The 25,317-nt window shown below is 40.5% G+C and overlaps 1 protein-coding gene across 1 annotated transcript in view; it reads right to left on the reverse strand.

Annotated features, from left to right (window-relative positions):
* Positions 1–12,880: 12,880 nt before the first annotated feature.
* Tmem144 (transmembrane protein 144) overlaps positions 12,881–25,317 on the reverse strand; it is a 68,511-nt gene continuing 56,074 nt past the window's right edge. Inside the window, exon 12 of the mRNA XM_090343194.1 lies at positions 12,881–12,941. Within this exon, the coding sequence (XP_090199320.1) occupies positions 12,891–12,941 (51 nt within the window). The 3' untranslated portion in view covers positions 12,881–12,890. The remainder of the gene's footprint in view (positions 12,942–25,317) is intronic.

Below are 25,317 nucleotides of genomic sequence, written 5' to 3' on the forward strand. Positions count from 1 at the left end.
CCTATACAACTGTATACACAAGGAAGTAACTCTTATCAGGATAACTTTAAGCAATGTCAATCAGTTCTTATCTGGATAACTTTAAGCAATCTCAATCAGTTCTTATCAGGATGACTTTAAGCAATGTTAATCCTTTCTCATTTATCCTATATGTGACTTGTTTACTATTTTGTATGAATGTAGCCTCTGGCAACTCCCTAGTTTTAAGAAGAGTATTTAAGGTCGGAACTTAAAATAAACAAGACAGAGTCTTAGGCGGCAGTCTGGAGCTCACAGTCTTCTTGGACGGCTGACTTGGGCTGTAGTCCTCCCGAACTCCATCTGTTTGTCTCTCTTCTATTTTTTCCTAGTCCTTGCCCCTATTTCAGGAATCCCAATCCGCGAACCCTGGTTTGCTGCCGGCTGGCCCGGCAACTGGCGCCCGAACAGGGACCCTGAAAATCTGGGACGAAGGCGGAGGACCCTGCTGTGGAAGAAAATGATGCCCGTTGGCTGCCCGAACTCTATGTTCAGATTGTGGAGAGTGACAGTGGTCATCCAAGCAGCGACTCACTGGACCTTCACCCCCAACCCTCCAGTAATGCATCCAGTAATGGGGAAAAGACCTGAATTCATGTTTTTGTGTTAAGTGTAAAAGTCTCTGTTTCTTTGTCTTGTTCGTGTTACATATTTTTTCTCGTCCAATTTTGTCTTTGAAATTGGTACCAGTTTTAAATATGGATCCTTATGGTTTTTCTAAAGTTTTGTTTTGAGCCTGGTTCTCACCTGCAAGAGTAAAATTGGCAAAGCTCTCTTGACACAAACTTCCGGAAAATGAATGGCCAATATTAATTTTGTGCACTTTAAAATCTTTGAGTATGAGTGTGTATGAATGAGTGAGTGAACATGTTCAAGGTTTAATCAAGAAAATCATTTAGGTTTTAATTATTGCATTGTTTTAAAGAAGGGGGAGAATGGAACATTAGCAAAAAAAAATGTACTTGATGTTCGTATGACAGCTCTTAAGTCCCATTAAGAAGGTCGAATCAGTAGATTGGAGAGAGAACTCCGAGAGCATCAAGGGAGGCACTTGGAGCAGAGAAAAGAGCCTCAAGAACCTACTAGTAAGGTCCCAGAACAGCAGAGACAGATCACGTTGAAAACTACTGCAGCTTCTGAAGAACGAGGAATTGCCAGCACTTCAGATCCACCAACAGCCAATATCAAGCCAACTGCTGTTGTTTCTACTCCAAGTAAAGTGACAACTGAAGCTATGGCTGGGAACAAATCAACACCTATGGCCAGTACCCGTCCAATGGTCACATCTGCAACAGTCACCAATCGAACAACTCCGCAGATCTAAGCCCCAGATGGATGAATTCCCCCCCGAGAGGAATCGCAGTCAAGGATGGGATAAGAGGGGACGCTCTCTGACCAACCTAAGACAGGGCCTTCAGCTTGATCTGAAGAAGTTCCCCATGACCGGTAAGGCAGAGTCAGCGATCCACCCAACTTAAGACAAGCAAGTCCGCATCTTTTAAAAGAAAGACGGGGGAGATGTTGGGGACCGACTATGGGGTCAATGACCTTGGACCTGACCTTGGACCTATACAACTGTATACACAAGGAAGTAACTCTTATCAGGATAACTTTAAGCAATGTCAATCAGTTCTTATCTGGATAACTTTAAGCAATCTCAATCAGTTCTTATCAGGATGACTTTAAGCAATGTTAATCCTTTCTCATTTATCCTATATGTGACTTGTTTACTATTTTGTATGAATGTAGCCTCTGGCAACTCCCTAGTTTTAAGAAGAGTATTTAAGGTCGGAACTTAAAATAAACAAGACAGAGTCTTAGGCGGCAGTCTGGAGCTCACAGTCTTCTTGGACGGCTGACTTGGGCTGTAGTCCTCCCGAACTCCATCTGTTTGTCTCTCTTCTATTTTTTCCTAGTCCTTGCCCCTATTTCAGGAATCCCAATCCGCGAACCCTGGTTTGCTGCCGGCTGGCCCCGGCAACTAGAAGAAAGGAATAAAGGGATATGTAAATTTTGTTTACTACTTGTGGACTATCTGCTTGTTTGTTTCCTGCATATTACCTGTCAGCTGGATGGAAGACTGGCACTGCCCTCTGCTATCCAACTAGTGGAGTATAGTCTCCATGGCTAATTAAAGGCTTCTAGCTATTTAAAATGAATTTTGGGGTGTTGGCTTGAGATTTGGAATACTTTAATGTCAACATTTTTAATATTTTTTAGCAGTATAGAAAGGTTTTCTTTTTTTTCAGTTGGTCCCAGGGCTTGAATTCTAGGCCTGGGCACTATCCCTGAGCAATTCAGATTAAGGCCAGTGCTCTACCACTTGAACCACAGGGCCACTGCTGATTTTCTGGTGATTAACTGGAAATAAGACTCTTACAGACTTTAGTTCCTGGGCTGGCTTTGAACTGTAATCCTCAGATCTCCTGATTAGCTAGGTTTGGAGGCATGAGCCACCACTGCTCAGCCTGTGCAGAAACCTTTTAGTTTGATGTAATTTCCTTTGTCCATTTTCTTTCCTATTAGCTCCCTGGGATTCTACTCAGGAAGTTCCTGCCTATGCTGGCAATAGTTTCAAGGTTTTAAGTTTTTCATCCAGTATTTGGGTATTTGGGTTTATTTCTGGATCTTCTGGGCTATTACATTGTTTTATTTTTGTGCCAGTACCAACTCTAGAAACTACTTAAATATAATGAAAACTAAATACATTATACAAATTTAATATTTCACCATGAAATATTTGAAGAGAGATACATTTAGCTTGATCACAATATATATGTATTAAAATGTGTTACCCAATAAAAGCCAACACTCTGAAAACTTTATAAGAAGGAATAGGAGATACACTAGACCTCCTTGGCACAGGATGAAACTTCCTTAATCAGGACCAAGAATCACAACAAATCAGAGAAAGGCTGGATAAGTGGGACTGCATTAAACTGCAGAGCTTTTGTATGGCAAAGGACATAGCTACTAAACTAATCAGGAAGCCTACAGAGTGGGAGAAGATCTTCACCAACCAAACAACAGACAAAGGCCTCATATCTAAAATATATCAACAACTCAAAAAATTGAATCACTCCAAAACTAATCTCCAAAGTAACAACCATCCTATTAAAAGATGGGCCAAAGACTTAAAGAGAGTCTTCTCTGAAGAAGAAACAAAAATGGCCTATAGACACATGAAGAAATGCTCAACATCTCTGGTCATAAAAGAAATGCACATCAAAACAATGCTAAGATTCCACCTCACTCCAGTTAGAATGGCCAGGATCAAGAAAACTAATAACAATAGATGCTGGAGGGGATGTAGCCAGGAGGGATCACTACTACACTGTTGGTGGGAGTGCAAACTCCTTCAACCACTATGGAAAGCAGTATGGCAGTTCCTCAAAAGACTAAACATAGAACTCGCCTATGATCCAGCAATTTCACTACTCGACATTTGCCCAATCGTCCAGAAATAAGGACATACTAAATCCCCTAGCACAACAATGTTCATTGCAGCACTATTTACCATAGCAAAGATATGGAACCAGCCTAGATGCCCCTCAGTTGATGAGTGGATCAACAAGTTGTGGTATTTGTACACAATGGAATTCTATGCTGCTGTCAGAAAGAATGACATTGCCCCATTTGTTAGGAAATGGAAAGACTTAGAAAAGATCATATTAAGTGAAGTAAGCCAGACTCAAAGGAACTTAAGCTCAATGGTTTCCCTCATTTGTCCTAATGAGTATAAACCTTGGGCTCTCCTAGCAGAGATTTGCAATAGAGCAAAACCTTGATACAAAAGGCCATATAGTATGACGCTAAATGAAAGGATCTCTAGGATATAGAAACATAAGCCATATAATGAATGATTGTTGTTCTTATGGTACTATGTTATCTCTCATCTCTTTTGCTGTCCCTTGGTTATCTCATATTGTTACAGTATCTCACTTTGTTACCTGATATATCGGATATATTTGTATTTGGTTATTTGAAATTGGATAGGGAAGGGGGGAAAACAAGATGAGGGGTGGGGGTGGGGGGGAGGGAAATGGGGACCAAGACATGTGAAAGGGTATCAATGTATGTGAATTAATGCACCATCTATCTGGCAAATATCATGTAACCCTTGTATTAATTACAATAAAAATATATATAAAAAATAAAATATGTTACTCAATTATGTCAAATTTGTAATTTTATCTGTCAGTATACAATAAATTTAATTTAAATAAAAAGGAAGTTATGCATGGACCCTGTTTAAGGAATGTGATGTAGGCACAAGAACTAACAAAATGAAGACTTCTCAAGGTATTCATTTTATTATTTAAAGTCTGAGGTGTCACTTTTGAAGTTCATTTATGATTCTGTCTCTTCTTGTGTAGTTTCTGGTATGGGGTTATGGGGAGGGGATTCCACACCCCTCCTGCTCTGGATTCCACATCCCACCTGAATCCACCACACAGAGACAGTCTCATATAAAAAGGTGAATTTATTGGGCAACTAGATAGTGAGCTGGCCTGCCAGGGACACAGTGGAGCTAACACTGTGGCCCCAAGCGGTTCTCACGCTGGGTTTTTACAGGCAAAAACCATGCAGTCAAGTTGGGCCACATGCAGATGGCCAATGGAGTTATACTATACACAGAGGGACTACATAGTCATATCCTGCTACACACAGCCAGCCAATAAGGTTACAGCCTGCCTCAGAGTAACTGTTTGAACTAACCTATCGTCTTGGTTTGAATTTGTGTGTGAATTTGGTGGGTCTCCACACAAAGCAGGTGGATGTTCTTTTTCATGGGGGTGGAGATAAGGTTCCTCCTTCCTGGAAGGGCAAGAGTGGCTAGGATGTTTTACTACTGTCCAACTTCAACATTCCCCAGTGAGGTGGGGGAGCTCTTAGTTTTTGCTCTCCTTAACACTCTCCCCTTTCTTTTTAATCTAGTAAAATCCTTGACTCATTTGCCTCCGTACCAGGGAGTTATATTAGGTGTGTAGGATCATCAGTTTTATAGCCCCAATCCTGAGACTACAGCTGCTGTTGTAATGGCATTTGTAAACCAGGGGGTGCCAGACATTAGGAAGAAGTTACAGAAAGTAGAAAGGCTGGGAGAAGAGTCTACAGGATTTGATGGAGGTAACTGAGATGGTATACAATAAAAGAGAGATGCAGGAAAGCAAGATGTGAGTAAGGGTGGAAGAAAGAAAGGCTAGAGCAGTAGAAAGTGCGAAACAAACCCGAGACATGGCAAGGATCCTCCTAGCGACCACAGCCAATGCTCCGGACGAAAGAAAATGCCCACTACATAGCCTTACTTGAGGCCAAGGTAAGGACATCGGTCGGAGGGAGCAGGAGCATCTTAGGTTACAGAAAGACCAGTTTGCCTATTGCAAGGAGCTAGGGCACTGGATTAAAGATGGTCCAAAAGATACTATGACACTGGGTGAGATTCTTGTCACGTGTTAGTTGCTAAAGCAGGCCACCTCAGGGATTAGAGGAGATGAAGTTCAGCCCCCTCCCTGAACCCAGGGTAACCCTCAAATTGGAGGGGACTCCAATTAACATTTAGTTTTACTTGAGCCTGAGGGCAAATTAATGGAAAAACCTCCTGGGTGCAGGGAGCAACCCGGATGAGCCAATACTCATGGACCACTTGAAGAACAGTGGACTTAGGCATGGGCCAGGTATCCCAGTCATTCATGGTCATTCCAGAATGCCCCTACCCCCTATTGGGGTGGGACCTGCTCACCAAAATGAAACCTCAGATGCCCTTTCAACCAGATGGAATTTCAGTTCTGGATCACCAAGGCCACCCCATCCAGGTTTTAACTCTTAATTTAGATGATGAATATGAGCTACACCAACAACCAAGGCCACCAGATGCCAATATAGACTACAATAGTCTGGGCAGAGACGGGGGAAATGGGGCTAGCAAAGCCCCATTTAATTGTATGTATACGTAGAATTAAAACCAGGGACAAATCCAGATAGGGTCTGACAGTATCGCATGCCACTTGAGGCCTGAATGGGAATAATTCCCCACATCAGGTGTCTTCTAGAACTAGGGATACTAAGGCCCTGACATTCTGCCTGAACACACTGTTATTGCCCGTAAGCTGCATTCTAATGACTATTAGCCAGTTCAAGACCTGAGAGAAGTCAACAAATGATTAATGGATACACATCCAACTGTTCTTAACCCCTACACCCTACTAAGTTCTCTGCCCCCTCACTATCAGTGGTACCCTGTCTTGGATTTGAAGGATGTTTTCTTTAGCATTCAGGAGTCAAAATTTGCTTTTGAATGGACGGAGGCTGAGAAAGGCATCAACGGACAAGTAACATGGACTAGACTACCCTAAGGATTCAAGAATTCGCCCACCATCTTTCACGAAGTGCTTCATGAAGATATGGGTGAGTTCTGCTCTAACCAGTATGTTGCTCTTTCAGTATGTAGATGACCTTTCGATTGTAGCTGAGAGTTATGAAGCATGCCTGCAGGAGACCAAGGACCCACTCCAAACTCTGGGAGACTTGGGGTACCTGGCTTCCACCAAAAAGGCCTTCATCTGCAAACCTGAGGTAAATTATTTGGGATACCTACTAAGGGAAGACCAGAGAAGGTTAACCAAGGCTAGAAAAGAGACTGTACTCAAAATCCCCAGGCCACAGAGCCCTTGCTAGATACGACAGTTCTTGGGGTTAGCTGGCTTCTGCAGATTATGGATCCCTGGGTTTGCTGAGTTGGCTAAGTCCCTTAATGCAGCTACTAACGAGGGCTCTGGACTGACAGTATGGAAAAATCCTTCAAACAGTTTAAGATGGCCCTGCTGTCAGCTCCTACCCTTGGACTACCTGATGGGACAAAACCTTTTTATCTGTATGTAGATGAGCACAAGGGCTTAGCCAAAGTAGTGTTTACCCAATACCTGGGCCTTTGGAGGAGACCAGTGGCCTACCTCTCCAAGAAATTAGATCCCGTGGCTGCTGAGTGTCCTTCATGTCTGTGAATGATATCTGCCACTGCCCTGCTAGTCAAAGATGCTAATAAACTTACTCTGGGGCAGGAACTGCACATCACCACCCCTCATGCCATCAAGAGGGTCCTTAAATAAAATAACCACCTGACCACTGGCTGAGCAATGCCCAACTCATTCAATATTAAGGGCTATTACTGAATCCTCCCATAGTTACACTTCAGGCACCAGCTGCATTGAACCCTGCCACCCCGCTGCCTAACCCAGACTTAGAAGCTCTGCTTCACAACTGTGCTGAAATTCTGGCTCATGTGCATGGAATCCGAGCCAACTGGAAAGACCAGCCACTGCCGGATGCTGACCTGATCATGTACACAAAGGGTAGCAGTTTTGTCAGGGACAGCCAGAAGTATGCGGGGGCAGCAGTGGTGATGGAGACAGAGGTCATGTGGGCTGACCTCAGTGCAATGGGCAGAATTGGTGGCACTAGCCAAAGCACTGACTCTAGGAGAGGTCAAGAACCTGGCTGTTTTTATTGACAGCCATTATGCCTTTGCTATGGCCCATGTCCATGGGACTACCTATAAAGAGAGAGGACTGCTGATGGCTGAAGGAAAAACTATCTTAATAGTCTGCTATCTTAATAGCAGCTCTCTGGTTGCCAAAGAAATTAGCCATAAAAAATCTAAAGATCCTGTGTCAAGGGGAAACAATTTTGCAGACAAACTGCACAAGAGGTAGCCCTCCAAGTAAACTGAGCTCTGGTGGCTACCCTACCTGATCCTGGACCAAGAGACCTCCCTGAGACCCCCAACCAGACTAAGGAAGATATAGAATGGATAAAGCAACTGCTCATGGCTCATGGTGGTTTGATTCAAATGGCAGTGTGATTCTACCTGAAAAGCTGGGAGACCAGATCCTGTTTAAAATGCACCATTCCATGCTCATGGGCATGAGAAAAATGCAGGACCCATTGAGACATGCTAAGATCTGAATCAAAAATGCAAACTCAAAAATTGAGCAGATTGTCACTAAATGCAAAGCTTGTGAGCTGACTAGTGCTATCCATAATTCCACAAACCCTGGTTCCAGGTTGAGGAGCAACAAGCTGGGAGTCTACTAGGAAGTAGACTCCACTGAGGTAAAACCTGGTAAATATGGTTATAAATATCTGCTAGTCTTTGTAGATACTCATTCAGGGTGGGTGGAGACCTTCCCTATAAAGCATGAGAGGACACAGATTGTGGACAAGAAAATACTGGAGGACATTTTACTTAGATAAAATGAAATAGGAAATGAGACCCAAAAAATTAAGGTGAGTAAGGGTCTGTCTACGGACAGCCTCAGTGTAAACTTTAATTCATCTTGTGGACTTCTGGATTCCATTTTGCCTCAGTAGATAATGGTGGCCCTTAGGCAATATTTAAACTATGAAAAATACCTTTAGTAATCTAACCCCACCTTTTGCCTGCCAAAGTGAAACCCCTTTTGCCCACCAAACTCGTGTGCCAATTTAAACCAAAGTGATAGGTTGGTTAAAACAGTCATTGTAAGATAAACTGTAACCTCACTGGCCACTATATAATCCTTTGTGTGTGTTACAATCACACACACAATGTGTGTGTGTCACAATGTGTGTCACCTATGTATAACCAGACTTGACCGCAGGGATTTTACCTTTAAAACCTTAGCCTGTGGGCCATTCGGGGTTGCAGTATTCAGCCTCAGAGCCTGTGTGCTATGAGTTTAGGGACTGGTCAGTTTAGGGACTTCCTCAATAAAGTTGCTTTTTGTTAACAACTTTGTTGTGGTGGACTCTGTCACTTTGGACAATTAGGTGGGCTTGCCCACCTGGATGGGGGTCTTCCCACTACAGAATGTCCCACCATCAAGGTCTTAGTTCCAGTAGAATCAAAGCAATCTCCTATCAGGAAGCAACTGTAGGGAGGACAGGATGGGTAGCAGCAGCCTTGTCTCTCAGCAGCTCCAATGGAATGTCATACCTTTTGCAGGGTTGCCTGAAAATTTCTGCACAGACTGGTTCAAGAAGCTTAACCTAAGGCCTGACTGGTAAAGTCTCCCAATGATTTCCTGGTTGCTTTCTCTGAGTACACGGATTTTCGCAGGCTGGCACCCCATTGGTTTTTAGGACAGTACCAGGGTGACAACTTTTAGTAACCAGATTCCTTTAAATGAGGTTAGGATTTTCTAGATTTGAACCTGTACCCATTGCACACAAGTGCAGTCTCCACTCTTACACACTTGCTTATTACCACTGTTTCCCATGCCTCTTTAATTTATCCTGTCTCATTTTCCAAAAAAGACTCTGATTCCTTTGTCTTAAGGGGAATTGATGGGTGAAGATCCATCTTCCATAACTTCTTCAAGCTGACTCAGGGGTACTGACTCTACACTTAGCCAGGGATCCTAAAAGCTTAGCCTGTTTTGCCAACGGGTTACCAGGTTTAGATATCAGGAGCAATATTTTACTTCAAACTAGAGATCATATATAACATTTAACAACTGCTCAAACCTTTTCTTTGGCTACAACAGTGTAGCTTGCTTTGCACTTGTTTGCAAAGGCATTTTGATTGTCTGGGTAACTTCATCTCTGCTACCCTAACAACATCTATGTTAGCTGTGCAGATCAATAGGGACATAAACTTCTTTCCTGAATTTGTGGCTTGTATCAGTCCAAACTCTGCTCAGTTACAGTTTTGAGCAGATACAGCGGGGTTACAATTTTAAAATATTCATTCATTTTGACAACCTTAAGTGTTTACTGCCCCCTATTACAGATGACTGGCAAGTTCCTGCCCAGTTATGAAATAGCTACACATGGGCATTAGAAAGGCATGTTTACAAACTATTCTATGACCTCCTGGCTCTGATTAATTTTGAAAGGCAAAGCACAAGTGACTCTAGATTCTGACACCATCTCTGCCATCCAAGCAGTGGCTTACTGCATCTGGATGCTCCTTTGCTTTTGTCCTGTGAGTGTACATTCCACACAGGGATAAATGTCCCATTGGCATTTCACTTGGTTGGTTGCTGGACTTGAACTCAGGCTCTGGCACTGTCCCTCAGCTCTCCAGTTCAAGGCTAGCACTCTGCCACTTTTGACTCCAAAGCAACTCTACCTCACCAGCACTCTGCTGGCAAATTAGAGATCACAGTCTCACAGGGACTTTGCTCTGTCCATGCTGTGGACAAAAACAAAGAAGAAAAAATACCTCAGGAAAACATGCAACAAAAACAGAGAAACAGAGACCTTTAAGTAGCCCCAAAATTGTGATGCCTGGTGACAAATCAACTGTCAGAGTGACAGAAAGCCCACAGAGGGGCCTGAAAAGTCTCAGGGGGTACCTCCCCTGTGGAGTTTCCATTCTCCAGCAGCCAGCCAGCCGTGGCCACTCTAACCTGCAAAAAGTTCTAAGTTTCCCTGGGTAAAACTCTCTTTCCAGATTCTGAAGCTTTTTCGTTTTAAAACCTTTAAAATGTTGCAAGACCAAGTCTAGGGGAAGTTCCTTGGTGGATGCCACTTGTCCTAAGCTTTCCTGCAAAGTAAGTCCAGTCATGCAGTGGCAAGGAAAAGGGAAAGCAAAATCAGAGGCTGACAGACACGACCAGATACAGAACAAGAAACAAGATCAAGGTTCCTTCCTTTTACACAATTTTCAACATGTCCTGGCTCTCTTCCCAAGAGGGTTAACAGAAAGGGTTCATGGTGTTTCTTCTCTGTAACAGAAAATGTTACAAGAAAATCAGACTCAATAAAATACACAACACAAAAACATCAACTCAGATGAATGTTATCACCAAAAAACCTGTTTAGATTCAGACATGTCTTGCTGGTAGGACTTGAACACGTGTCCTCTCAGATACCACCTATTATCCCAGAAGGGGGTTAAGATGTCCCTTGACCACCCCGGCCTTAGACAGCTTATAAATTCAGCTTTTTCAATCTGTTTTAGGCCCAGAGTGCACTTTTCAGATACAAATACAGAAATACAGAGCGGTTGACCGACTTCTACTGACCTCTGGAGGCCTTTACTTTTCACCCAGGCATCTTCCCCACAAAAATGTGGCTAAGAATTCCTCCAATCAGAGACTCTCTTGGGTCTGATGCCCCCTGGTTATGGATGGGATTCCATATCCACCAGTGGTTCTCAAATCCATGCATCACTGCATTTAAGGTCTCATTCCTGGCCCATTCACCAGAAATGTTATGGAGTCAAGGGGAGGGGATTCTACACCCCTCCTAGTGGGGATTCCATGTCCCACCAGAGTCTACCACACAGAGACAGTCTCGTACAAAAAGATGAATTTATTGGGCAACTAGATAGTGAGCTGGCCTGCCAGGGACACAGTGCAGACTCGAGGTAACACTGTGGCCCCAAGCGGTTCTCAGGCTGGGTTTTTAAGGGCAAAAACCATGCAGTCAAGCTGGGCCACACACTGAGGGACTGCATAGTCATATCCTGCTACACACAGCTAGCCAATAGGGTTATGGCCTGCCTCAGAGTAACTGTTTGAACTAACCTATCATCTTGGTTTGAATTTGCGTGTGAATTTGGCGGGTCCCCACACAAAGCAGGTAGATGTTCTTTTCGTTGAGGAGAAAGTTACTCCTTCCTGGATGGAGAAGGATGGCTGGGCTGTTTTACTATTGTTGAACTTCAATATTCCCCGATGGGGTGGGGGAGCTCTTAATCAGTTTTTGCTCCCCTAATCAGTTTCCAGGTTGTGACAATGTTTTGAAATTCTATGTATTAGCTTGATGTGCTGAATACTTCCATGGCAAAAGTTTTGATTTTGTGGTTCATATTCTCAAGGTAGATTTAGACTTTACAGAAAGATTTCTGCAGTGCAGATCCTACCCAAGAGGGATGATGACTTTGGAGGTTCATTTGGATTACTATGAAGGCTGCAGTGTTGGATTTCTTGAGTAGGCTACGGTTGTCCTAAAGAAAGGTATGAAGGGACAAATATCAGATAATTTTGCTGAAGAGATGTGTCAGAACTCAGGACAATCATATAGGAGCAGCCACTCTGCCTTGCCTTGGCACTGAACAGACATGAGAACCCTTTACATCCAGTGGAAAACCACCCAGGCAAGGTGTCTGTGCCTCTAGGGGGATGTTCAGAGCATGCTCTATATCGTTGACACTCCCATCTCTTCCTCCTATCTGTAAGGTTCTGGATCTTAATACTCTTAGATTTAAGATACTCTTTCTTGTTTATTAATAGCACAATAATTTACATAGTAAGTATATCAAAACTGAGAGAAAACCTTTGATCTTTTGCTTTTAATTTTCAGGTCAAATGTCCATGTCTTGGAGCTCACTGAGGAAGTGGAAATCCTTTGGCTGGTTGTTTGTCTTTTTGCTAGCTGTAGGGCTTAAACTCAGGGCCTTGCTCTATCCCTGAGCCTCTCTGTGCTCAAAGGCTATTGGCTAGTTATTTTGGAAATGAAGCCTTTCTGGTCAGGTTGGCTTCAATTTTTGATCCTCAGGATTTCAGCCTTCTGAGATTCTAGAATTACAGTTGTGAATCACAAGTGCTAGATTTGGAAAATCCTTGAACTTTACCTCCTTTTCCAGCTGTATTTGCCTATTTCAGGCCATGTGGTCAAGCATATGTGCTAATGCAAGGCCCACCTAAGTGGTCCTGGCTATTCATTGAAGGTATTCATTGAATATTCCCATCAAAATGTAGGCTCACATTTAATGTTTTGAGGTAATAAGAAATGGAGCCAGGTGGGACCTTTGTGTGGTGATCACATTGAGAGAAGAGCCCTCAGTAAAAGATTAACCTTCTTATAAACTAATGGATTATTTAAAGTGGTCTTGCCTCTGTCTAGTGTCTGTGTGTCCTCTTGCTTGTGTGTCTTCTGCCATATCATGATACATCAGGGGACTTCTCCCAAAGTATGCTCTCAGTTTCTGCAGCCTTTAGAACCAGAGACCCAAATCAATGGCTTCTTTAGAAATTATCCAGCATTGGCATTTTGTTAAAGAGTTACAGACCATATCTTGTGTGATTGTTGTTCATAATGTACTATGTCATTTCTCTCTTTTTTTGCCCCTTGGTTAATTTCATATTGTTTCTATATCTGACTTTGTTACCTGGTATATTGTATATATATATTTGTTTGTTTATTTGAAATAGCAAAGGAAGGGAGAAAACAAGATGATTCGGAGGGGTTGGGGGAGGGAAACGGGGACAAAAACATGAGAAGGGGTATCAATGTGTGAGAAGTAATGCACCTACCACCTGTCAAATGTAACTGTAACCCCTCTATACATTACCCTGACAATAAAATAAAATAAAACAAAATATGGAAGAATAGAAAAAAAAGGAAGTATAGGTCAAGTGGCAGAAAACATGCATATGAAGTATGAGGCTCTGGGAACTATTCCTCAGTATAAATAAATAAATAAATAAACAAACAGTCACTTCCTCATTCAACCACTGTGTTTAAAGTACCCACCAGGCATGTGGCAAGCACTAAGTGAACAATCAGATATTCAGTGCTAAACAAAGTACTCTATTCTCATGTCATTTATGGTAAGAAGGTATATCTATCTATTTATCTATAAGTGTATATACATATATGTGCATATATATGTACATATATGCAAATAAAATAAAACACTATGAAAAAGTGATAATAAAATGATTATGATTAAGGATTCAAATTAACAGTGTGATTATATAAACACAGTTAAAGAAGTATTTTGTTAAATCCTCCTAGATGAATTCTTGTCACATTAAATAAGAATATATAATTTAGAGAAATTGTATAAGCCAGGCGCTGGTGGCTCATTCCTGTAATCAGTCATGAAATTCCTTGAGAATTTTATCTCGAATTAAAACTGCCAGAAAACTAGAAGTGGCACTGTGGTTCAAGTGGCAGAGCGCTAGCCTTGAGCTGAAGAGATCAAGGACAATGCCCAGGCCCAGAATTCAACCCCATGACTGACAAATAACAACAACAACAACAACAACAACAACAACAACAAAAATCAAGTAATTGTATAGCTACATCTGCTTATAAAAGAAGAATCTCTGAAACAAGTCACAGAGTAATAGCTCAGCTGAGACATAATCATACCGTAGTTTTTGAAAGACCATGCATAGTCTGCCTCTGAAATAGCTCTACGTGGCCTACTTTTAGTTTTAATGTGTTTACTACATTACTACAGAAGAGAAATGACCTGATCCAATACAGAAGAATTCTTGTGTTTTACAGTGAAGTAGGACATATTTTGTTTCAACAAAGTTCTTCCTTATGAAATAGTTAATGTTGAACTTCAATAGTCACATTTTATGTTGAAGGTGTTTGTGTTTGTGATGGTTTACATCATGGAATAGTATGTAAAAGTGGCTTGACTATACTTATTGCTATTTTTCTTGAATGCTGGCATTTCTGTAGTGGATGTGTTAACTGGCTAGAGTCAAAACAAAAAATGTACTTTTGGAAGAGACATCTCTAATATCCTCCTACATGCTTATGGTTTTAATCTTTTTTGTTTTCTTTGTCAGTCATGGGGCTTGAACTGTGGGCCTGATGCTGTCCCTGAGCTCTTCTGCTCAAGGCATGCTCTACCACTTGAGCCAAAGCTACACTTCTGATTTTCTGGTGGTTAGTTGGAGATATGAGTCTCACAGAGCTGGGTACTGGTGGCTCACACCAATAATCCTAGCTACTTAGGAGTCTGAGATCTAAGGATTGCAGTTCAAAGCCAGCCTGGGCACAAATGTCAGTGGAAGAGGGAGAAGAGGTGACAGAGCTTGGGTTTTTTTTTTAGTCAATGCTAGCTAACTATCACTTGAGCCCAACCTGAATTTTTGACTTTTTGGTAGCTAAGTGGAGATAAGACCCTTATAGGTTGTCCAAGCTATTTTTCAGTATAGTTTGTGTAAAATAAAACTTTTCCAAGGTAAAATCCCTCTAGCTAAATAGTTTTTAGTGCTTTTATTAACTATACACTTAGACTACACAGTTTTTCTGAAATATTTATTTAAATTTTTTATTGTAATTAATAAAAGGGTTACATGATATTTGCCAGATAGGAGGTGCATTAATTCACATACATTGATACCCTTTCACATGTCTTGGTACCCATTACCCTCCCCCCCACCCCCCACCCGTCTTGGTTTTCCCCTCTTCCCTATCAAATTTCAAATAACCAAATACAAATAAATCCAATATATCAGATAACAAAGTGAGATACTGTAACAATATGAGATACCCAAGGGACAGCAAAGGAGATGAGAGACAACATAGTACATTAAGGACAACAATCATTTGTTATATGGCTTTTGTTTCAATATCCTGGAGGTCCTTTCAATTAGCTTCATACTATATGGTCTTATGTATCAAGGTTTTGCTCTATTGCAAATCTCTGCTAGTAGAGCCCAAGGTTTCTACTCATTATGACGAATGAGGGAAACCATTGAGCCTAAGTTCCTTTGAGTCTGGCTTACTTCACTTAATATGATCTTTTCTAAGTCTTTCCATTTCCTAACAAATGGGTCAACATCATTCTTTCTGACAGCAGCATAGAATTCCATTGTTTTTTTTTATTTTTTAATTTTTTTATTGTAATTAGTAAAAGGGTTACATGATATTTGCCAGATAGAAGGTGCATTAATTCACATACATTGATACCCTTTCACATGTCTTGGTACCCATTTCCCTCCCCCCCCACACCCACCACCCGTCTTGGTTTTCCCCCTTTCCCTATCAAATTTCAAATATCCAAATACAAATAAATTAGAATTCCATTGTGTACAAATACCACAACTTGTTGATCCACTCATCAACTGAGGGACATCTAGGTTGGTTCCATATCTTTGCTATGGTGAATAGTGCTGCAATGAACATTGTTGTGCTAGTGGATTTAGTATGTCCTTGTTTCTGGATGGTTGGGTAAATGCCAAGTAGTGGAATTGCTGGGTCATAGGGGAGTTCTATGTTTAGCCTTTTGAGGCACTGCCACACTGCTTTCCATAGTGGTTGAACGAGTTTGCACTCCCACCAACAGTGCAGTAGTGATCCCTCCTGGCCACATCCCCTCCAGCATCTGTTATTATTCGTTTTCCTGATCCTGGCCATTCTAACTGGAGTGAGGTGGAATCTTAGAGTTGTTTTGATTTGCATTTCTTTTATGACCAGAGATGTTGAGCATTTCTTCCTGTGTCTATAGGCCATTTTTGTTTCTTCTTCAGAGAAGACTCTCTTTAAGTCTTTGGCCCATTTTTTAATGGGATGGTTGTTACTTTGGAGATTAGTTTTGGAGTGATTCAATTTTTTGAGTTGTTGATATATTTTAGATATGAGGCCTTTGTCCATTGTTTGGTTGGTGAATATCTTCTCCCACTCTGTAGGCTTCCTAATTAATTTACTAGCTATGTCCTTTGCCATACAAAAGTTCCTCAGTTAAAGTACCTAGGAATTAGCTTAACTAAGAATGTAAAGGACCTTTTTGATGAAAACTTTAAAACCCTAAAAAAAGGAAATTAAAGCAGAACTAAGGAAATGGAAAAACCTCCCATGCTCCTGGATTGGAAGAATCAACATTGTGAAAATGACAATCTTGCCAAGGGCTATCTACAAATTCAACGCAATACCCATCAATATCCCAATGGCATTCTTTAAAGAAATAGAAGAGGCAATTCAAAATTTCATATGGAATAATAAAAGACCCCGTATAGCAAAAACACTTCTTAGCAGAAAGAACAGCGCTGGAGGAATTTCAATTCCAAACTTTAGACTCTATTACAGAGCTATAATTCTCAAAACAGCTTGGTACTGGCACAAGAACAGGCCTGAAGACCAATGGAATAGATCTGAGGACCCAGATATTAAACCACAGACCTATGGCCACCTAGTCTTTGACAAGGGAGCCAGAAAAATAGAATGGAAGAAAGACAGCCTCTTCAACAAGTTGTGCTGGCAGAACTGGTTAAGCACCTGCAGAAAACTAAAGTTGGATCCTTCTTTGTCACCCTGCACTAGAATTAACTCCAAATGGATCAAAGACCTGGAGGTAAAAGCTGACACACTGAAAACTTTACAGGAAGGAATAGGAGATACACTAGGCCTCCTTGGCACAGGTCGAAACTTTCTTAATAAGGACCAAGAATCACAACAAATCAGAGAAAGGCTGGATAAGTGGGACTGCATTAAACTGCGGAGCTTTCTGAAATATTTTTGTAACACTTTTGAATTTTGCTATTTGAAAAAGTTGTGTGGTATAGTTGGTTTGTGGTTGAGTTACAAATTTAAAACTGCTGTTAGCTTTGTAAATTAATATACTGCTTCTTGTACTGTATCATGTCCTTCCATCTGCAGCTGAAGCTGGAAATCCTATTGATTGTATAGCTACCATTCATTTTCTTCATAAGTCACAAAAAAAGAATGTGAAATTCAGTGAATGTAAAAAATTCTATTGGGAGATGAGTCTCATTTTACTAAAATTAAATTATGGGGTTTGTTTTGTTTTGTTTTTGTGGGTCACAAGGCTTGAACTTGGCCTGGGAGCTGTCCCTAAGTTCTTCAGCACAAGGCTACCACCCTACCCCTGGGCCTGGGCATTCCCTGTGCTCTTTAGCTGAAGGCTACTGTCCTACCCTCGAGTCAAGCCCCATTTCCCAATTTCTATAGGTTCATTGGAGATAAGAGTCTCAGGTCCTTTAGTGCCCAGGCTGGCTTTGAACCTTGATCCTCAGATCTCAGCCTCCTGAGTAGCTAGGATTATAGGTGTGAGTCACCACTCCTGGTAAATTATGTTTTTTTTCCACTAAAAAACTAAAAAAGAATTTTACAGCTTTTCCTGTACAGACTGTCTTTGAACTGATATCAGCCCCTGAATAGCTAGAATTATGGAGACAAGCCACCTTTGTCCAGCTCCATAGTATTTCTTGAGTCTTAGGCAAATATCCTCATCATTCATGAGACTTGATAGCATGATTAATTTAGGCTAATTTTGTTTCATCTCAGTTATTTGAAATTATTTCTTTAAGGATACTTGCTTTGTTTTAGTGGCTACTTGTATTTAGAAACTATTTTGTGGTTGGGGCTGGGAGTTTGGCCTAGCATGCACGAAGACTGGGGTTCAATTCCTCAGTACCACATACATAGAAAAAAGCCGGAAGTGGTGCTGTAGTTCAAGTGGTAGAGTTCTAGCCTTGAGAAAGCCCAAGGACAGTTCTCAGGCCCTGAGCTCAAGGCCCAGGACTGGCAAAAAAAGAAATTATTTTGCGGTTATCAGTGATTGGAAACTTGAAGACTTTTATTTTTATTTGGGAATTATTATACACAATTGATTTCACACTTGCTTTACTTGTATATATTTCAGTGTGGGATAACCCCTAAGAAAAACTTCTAAAATACTGTCATGCAATTGTCAAAATTTAAACAATCCCAAAGTAAGAATACTTCACATTTAAAAACCCAGGTATAAACCCTGGTTAACCTATAAAAGCACATTAATTTTTAGATATCATGACTAATTTATCAAGGTAGGAAAATGGGGCCTTACTTATTTTTAAGACCTTAAAAAGTTTAAGTCATTATATATTTAGAAAATAAGTTCAAGTTACACTCTGGTTGTTGTGCCAAAATTGTTCCATGTTCTGGGAATGACCCCCTCCCCTTCCTTGCTCAGGGCCCATGTACTAGGAATCAAAAATACATGTTCCCAGAACTAGCCTGGACTTGAACCCCAGGTGGCAACAGCCCAATGTTCAGTGGTTAGACGCCTGAGCTCTGACCAATCCTGAAGCGACCAGTGGTTCGAAGTTACCAAACAACCAGTCAGGTGATTGTAACTATGGAATTCCCCTATAAAAGCTGTGTAAAACCTTTGTTTGGGGCCTCTTAGCGTTGCCTGCTACGGGTACGCGGAGGTCCAAGTTTGAACTCGTAATAAAAGACCCTTGCTTCTTTGCTTTGACTTCGGCCTCTGGTGGTTCTTTCGGGGTCCTAGGAATTCGGGTACAACACTGGTTAAATATAATTGTTTTTGCTTCTATTATAATTAGGAGTTCCAATTTGTTCTAGTACACTAATACGTATAACACAGCCTACAAACTTAACCCTCTGATAATTAAAATTGACAGGGAATATTTGCCTTTGGCATTTCTATTTGCTACTCAAACACCTATTTTCATCAGTGTGTTTCTACAGGAGACCAAAGCTTTGGAATTTTTTTGAAAAGTGTAATTATGCTAATATGGCTCATAGCATCTTTGACATCTGTTTTAATATAAAAAAAGAACAAATTAACTTTTTAAATAAGTATTTTGGGCAAAAGTAAAACTCAAATTTTCTCCAAAATGAATTTTAAAATTTACTTAACTCTTTACTTTATTGGTAAGACTTAGATATATATGACATCTTGAGTAATTTTGACTCTCTCAGTATACACCACTTAGTTCTTACAGTGTGTCTCCACAGGATCTCAGTGGCTCATGACTGCACCACTGTTGGTACAGAGGTGTCCTGATCAACTTCCCCAAATAGCTGGATTCCCTAATGGCAGGATCTGCCAGGTTTTTCAGCTAGACACTTTTTCCTTTGCAGTTCTGAGTCCTTACATTGAGTATACTTCTACCATTGTAACTAAGGTAGACTTAGATTAAAGCCATGTTTTAAAATATGTTGGTTTCAATATGAAAAAACGTCCCTGAGTTCCAGGCCCAATATGAAAGTTTCATGCAATGGATACATATGAAAAAAAATTATTAGTAACGGTCTGTTTTGGTGGGAAGATGTAAGGCAAATTCCTCACAGTAAAGATTTCTCACAATCAGTTTCCTTTGCATGATTTTTGAAATAGCCTCATACTTCAAATCAAAGTATATCTTTGTTTCCTCTGAAGAGGGTTGGCCTTTCTATGCCACCTGCCAGTCTCCAAATCTGTCTTTTCTTCCTTTATTCTTCTGCTTTATATTTTCTGTTTGCAGTAGCCAGTTAATGTGTGTGACATTATTATAAAACTTGCTTGCCAGTAATTATAGACTTCCCTTGAATTTTGGAACAATTTTTTTTGGTTAGTCCTGAGCTTGAGCTCAGGGCCTGAGCACTGTCCTTGGACTTTCTGAAGTCTAGAGCTCTACTACTTGAGCCTCAGCACCACTTCCAGCCTTTTTCTATGTATGTGGTACCAAGTAACCAAACCCAGGTCTTCGTGCATGCTAGGCAAGCACTCTACCATTAGGCCCAACTCTTGGCCCCTCATTTTTAATTACTGTATTAAAGGCACTGTTTGTAGATTGGAACATACAATGAGCTCAGCTGTTCACACAAATACCTATTTGTTCTCTAAGAAAATGGAGCTACTCATCCCAGCTTCCACAGCATGCCCTGTCTTGATAGAGATGTGGCACATGGGTCTCTCCTGGGACTACAGCATTCCCTGGCATTTCCTCTCTTGGCCTTCTTCTCACCCTTTGCTCTTCTATGTAGTGATTTGTTAACACAGACGGGTGGGTCTTCATGTGAGTTTCAGGTTTTATTATTGCAGTAAAACTGCTTTCCATGGCATTTTCTAAAAGAAGGAAGACCTCTCAGAATCCTCGAAGAAAAATAATTATCCCAGCAATGATTCTCAGCTGACCCAAAGTTTGAAAAAAAATAACCCAGGTGAATCTTCATTTCTTATTCTAAAATTGCCAATGCAGGTCTTAAGCGTTTCAATATAAAAGATGAAAATAAAAAGCACTAGAAAATGCAGTTGAAATTTAAGAAGTACCTTGAAAATGTGTCCATGACTCATCTGTTAGGAGGGGTCATTTGATATTATTTAGATGCATGTTAACTAGAAATAAAAATTAAAAATAAGCTGCAAAGTATGCTTATAAAAATGACACTATTGGTATAGGAATGAATTTTTTTGTACTACAAAAAAGAGATGTGACCAATGACAAGTTTAAAGTTCTAAACTTCATAGGAAAAATGTTAAGGGATAAAATAGGAAGTTACACAGGAAGGACACTGAAGAGATATACAGACTCAATCAATGGTGCCAACTAGGGACCACTCACGCACACACAGAGGCTCTACCACTCACGTAAATATTGGACACTGGGAGTTAACTGGGAATTGTGTGGAGACTCTATCATCACTTAGAGTACAATTAAGTTGCAGCTCTGCAGCATATCATGGTAACAACTATCATAGCTTCAAATGCAAATCTGTCTTATGATACAATACTTCAAGGAATATGCCTTGTAAGCAGATTTGCACAAGTGCATTAGACAATTACAAAGACATCAGTTTTTTATTCTGCTTTTATTTTAGTAACAGAATGCTGGAAACTATCTCCAGATGTGGTGTGTGTGTATGTGTGTGTGTGTGTGTGTGTGTGTGTGTGTGTGTGTAAAGCAGATGGAGCTTGAGAGATTGGAAGAGATTAAGAGTGCTGTTTTTGTTTATATTTTGTTACAGTTCTATCATTATTTATTTTAACATAGACAGAAACCTAATTGTAATTACAGATACCATAGGAAACATGAAAAACTCCCTGATAGGGCCTTGTGTGCTTCGCTTTTTTTGCTCAAGATTGGTCCTTTACTACTTAAAGCACACTTGCATTCTGGCTTTTTTGCTGGTTCACTAGAGATAAGCCCGACACTGGCTGCTCAGACCTATAATCCTAACTCTCAGGAGGCTGACATCTGAGGTTTGCAACCCAGTGTGGGTAGGAAAGTCCATGAGATTCTTATCTCCAATAAAAACTATTCAGAAATCACCAGAAGTGGCACTGTGGCTCAAATGGTAGAGCACTAGCCTTGAGCACAAAGAAGGTCAGGGACAGTGTCTGGGGCCTGAGTTCTATCCCTGGGACCAGAAAAAAGAAAGTCTTAACAAACTTTTTTGCCTGGGCTGGCTTTGTTTCTTAATCCTCAGATCACAGCCTCTAGAGTAGCTAGAATTCCAAGTGTAAGCTACTAACATTTAGTTGTTGGAGTTTTGAATTCTAACCAATGTGCTTATCTCATGGGCAAGAATTGCCTAATGAGCCATTTGGGTCCTGGAGGATTATGTTGAGCCTTTGTGGAAAGCTTGCCTGAATAAATATTGAGCCAAATGGATGGGGCCATGGAATGATATAGGGAAATGATACAAAATCAAAGGAAAAGCACATTGTTTTCTCTAGTTCTTGTCTTTTGATTTGAATCCTCGTTTTGATCTTGAAAAATTTTTTTTTTCAGGCAGAGAGCTGCACTTCATAAAGCATAAGCTAAAGTTAATTCTAAATGATTAGGCATTCTGAGGGTTTGCAGTGGCTATAACAAATCTCTCATTTTACCCTTTCCCTCATTCAACACTCATTGATCTACAGACATACCTTGTGAGATTAACGTTCTGTTCTTAACCCATGGAAGAAATATGTCACATTATCACATTAAAGTCTGTGGCTTTGTTATCAAGATAATCTGTATGTATCATAATTTAGTTTCAGGTCTGAGAGCTCCAAAGAGAAACACCAGGTCGTGGGTGACAAAGTGAAGGATCCTAAATGACTCCCGAGTCTATAAGTGAAGGTAACTCTAGGAAATGTGTCAGCTTATGACTCTGAGCATTGACAAATCCAGTTTTCCTCTTTTAGTGAGGCCTACATCTTGGTAATTTTCCACTCAGTGTTTAAAGCTGAAATAAACACTATTCCAGCTTCTCTGCCACCCACTGATGCTGAGCATTGTCGGGCACCAAACACCATCCTGTACCCAGAACACAGGGACTGAGGACATGCCTCTGCAATCCATTCAGCCAGCAGTAGTAAAATCCCCAAGATTCACTATTCCTTGAATTACACAGTGTGATTGACTTAATGAGGCCATTGGGGAAACATTGCACCCTCTTGTTTGCAAAGAGATCTTCAAAAATATCAGGGCAAACAGTCCCAGGTCTCTGTGACCTAAAAAGCCAATTAAGTCAAAGAATTATAACTAGATCTTAGAGAAACCTGAATTCAATCCCCTTAGTGATTTAGTATTGATGTCTTTGTCACGGGATGGGAGAAGAATGCGGCTTCTAGCTCAACATTTTTTTCAGTAACCCTCACTCATGTTGGTAGCCTGAGCTCTGAAAAGTCCATCATGTCCTGATTATTCTGGAAAAATAAATACTCTTCTGCTCACATACCTCTAAAAATGAACTTTTCTGTGATGTCTCTAACTTCTAGGAACTTCAATGATAAAATCCAAACAATACAGTAAATAAAACAGGTAATGAAAATGCTATATATATATTATATATACTTATATATACATATGTATATATATATATATATATTCTTTTTGGTGAGTCATAGGGCTTGAGCTCAGCCTGGGTGCTGTCCCTGAGCTCTTCAGCTCAAGGCTACCAGCCTACCCCTGGGCCTGGGCATTGTCCCTGAGCTCTTCAGCTTATGGCTACTGCCCTACCCTTGAGCCAAGCCCCACTTTTCATTTGTCTTGAGGTTAGATGGAGAGAAGAGTCTCAGGTTCTTCTGTACCTAGGCTGGCTTTGAACTTTGATCCTCAGATCTCAGCCTCCTGAGTAACTAGGATTACAGGTGTGAGCCACTGTGCCGGCTGATAATTTTTGAAATAGAATATGTTTGTTTTTTATCCCAGTTTGATTGTAAACATCTGCAAATGGAATGAAATAGAATGATTATAGTATATTGATTCAGAGGAAAATTGAAAGACAGAGAAAGGAAGAAGAGTAGAAGGACAAGAAGAGGAAGAAGAGGGAAAGAAGGAAAAAGGAGGAAGGGGAAAAGAAAGAGGGAGGGAAAGAGAGACTCCAGAATAAAGATCTAAAAACAAGTTTTATCACTCAGAATTAAGCCTATGCTGCCCTCAGCTGGACAGTTTGAAAACATATTTTCACATATGAATTAAATGAGTGATTGTGTAAGCATTCCAAAAACTAAAGGCAAAGCAACCAGACATCTCATAATCATGTTAACCAATTTATCTGATGCCATTTTCCACAGTTATTAAAGCTCAACATTTATCCCTTGTAAATGTCCTAATTCTTAAAACGAATTCCTAATTCTTAAGAATAAAAGCTCAATAAGCATTAATACACCAGAGATACGAATAATAGAGAACTGAAGGAAGAAATAATTTTCTAAACAATGGCAATGGCTCTAAGCCTCAGATTTCATTGGGTGATATTGATATATGTATTTGGGATTTTGGTATTCAATTATGCAAATATAGGAAAGAATTTTTTTCTGGATTTATTATACAACTTTAATTTTTAAGAAATTAGACCATCCGGTTTGGCTATACTTATTAAAAGGTAAAGTTTTAGAAATACAGAAACATAAATTATCAGCTTATCAAAAGATTTAGAAGCTTAACGCAATACTCAAGGCTCATTTTTTGTGGTTATTATATAAAGCCACCTTCTATACTTTTCTTTTTTATTCACATACACAATGTGCAATTTATTATGGCCTTAAGAGATTTGGTATTCTTTAATTTCAAGATTTCTTGGAATACTGGTTTTACTATCAGCAAATTACATTCTACATATGAGGATGCATTTTCCTTGGTTATTTAGTTTTCACATAGCCTTAGATAATTTCATAAAGGAACTGACAGAATTTATCTTTACTAATGTATTCTTTGAGAAGCAAGAGCAAATGAAATAGATAATTTAATTTCTCTACTTTTAAAACTTGCTAATCATGTTTTTTGTTGTTGTTGTTTTCGTTTTTCATTTTGTTGTGCCAAGATTGTTCCATGTTCTGGGAATGACCCCCTCCCCCCTTGCTTAGGGCCCATGTACTTGAACCCCAGGTGGCAACAGCTTGGTGCTCAGTGGTTAGACACCTGAGCTCTGATTTGACCAGTGGTTTGAGTTATCAAATAGCCAATCAGGTAATTGTACTTTCCCTATAAAAGCTGTGAAAAGTTCTTGCTCAAGGCCTTTCAGTGTTGCCGGCTACAGGTACGTGGAGGCCTGAGTCTAGACTCGTAAATAAATGACCCTTGCTTTTTAGCTTTGACTGTGGCCTCTGGTGGTTTTTTTCGGGGTTCTAGGAATTCGGGTACAACAATTTGTTTTTGTGGGTCATGGGGCTTGAACTCAAGGCCTGGGCATTGTCCATGAGCTATTCCTCTCAAGGCTACCATCCTACCCCTTGAGCTCTAGCCCCACTTCCCATTTTCTGGTGATTAATTAGAGGTAAGAGTCTCACGTTCTTTAATGCCCAGGCTGTCTTTGAACTGTGATCCTCAGATCTCAGCCTCCTGAGTAGCTAGGGTTACAGGAGTGACCCACCATGCCTTGCTTTATAAAATGTTTTTTGAA

The sequence above is a fragment of the Megascapheus bottae genome, chromosome 13 (assembly GCF_031878675.1).
Source record: "Megascapheus bottae isolate mThoBot1 chromosome 13, mThoBot2.hap1, whole genome shotgun sequence".
Lineage (NCBI taxonomy): Eukaryota > Metazoa > Chordata > Mammalia > Rodentia > Geomyidae > Megascapheus > Megascapheus bottae.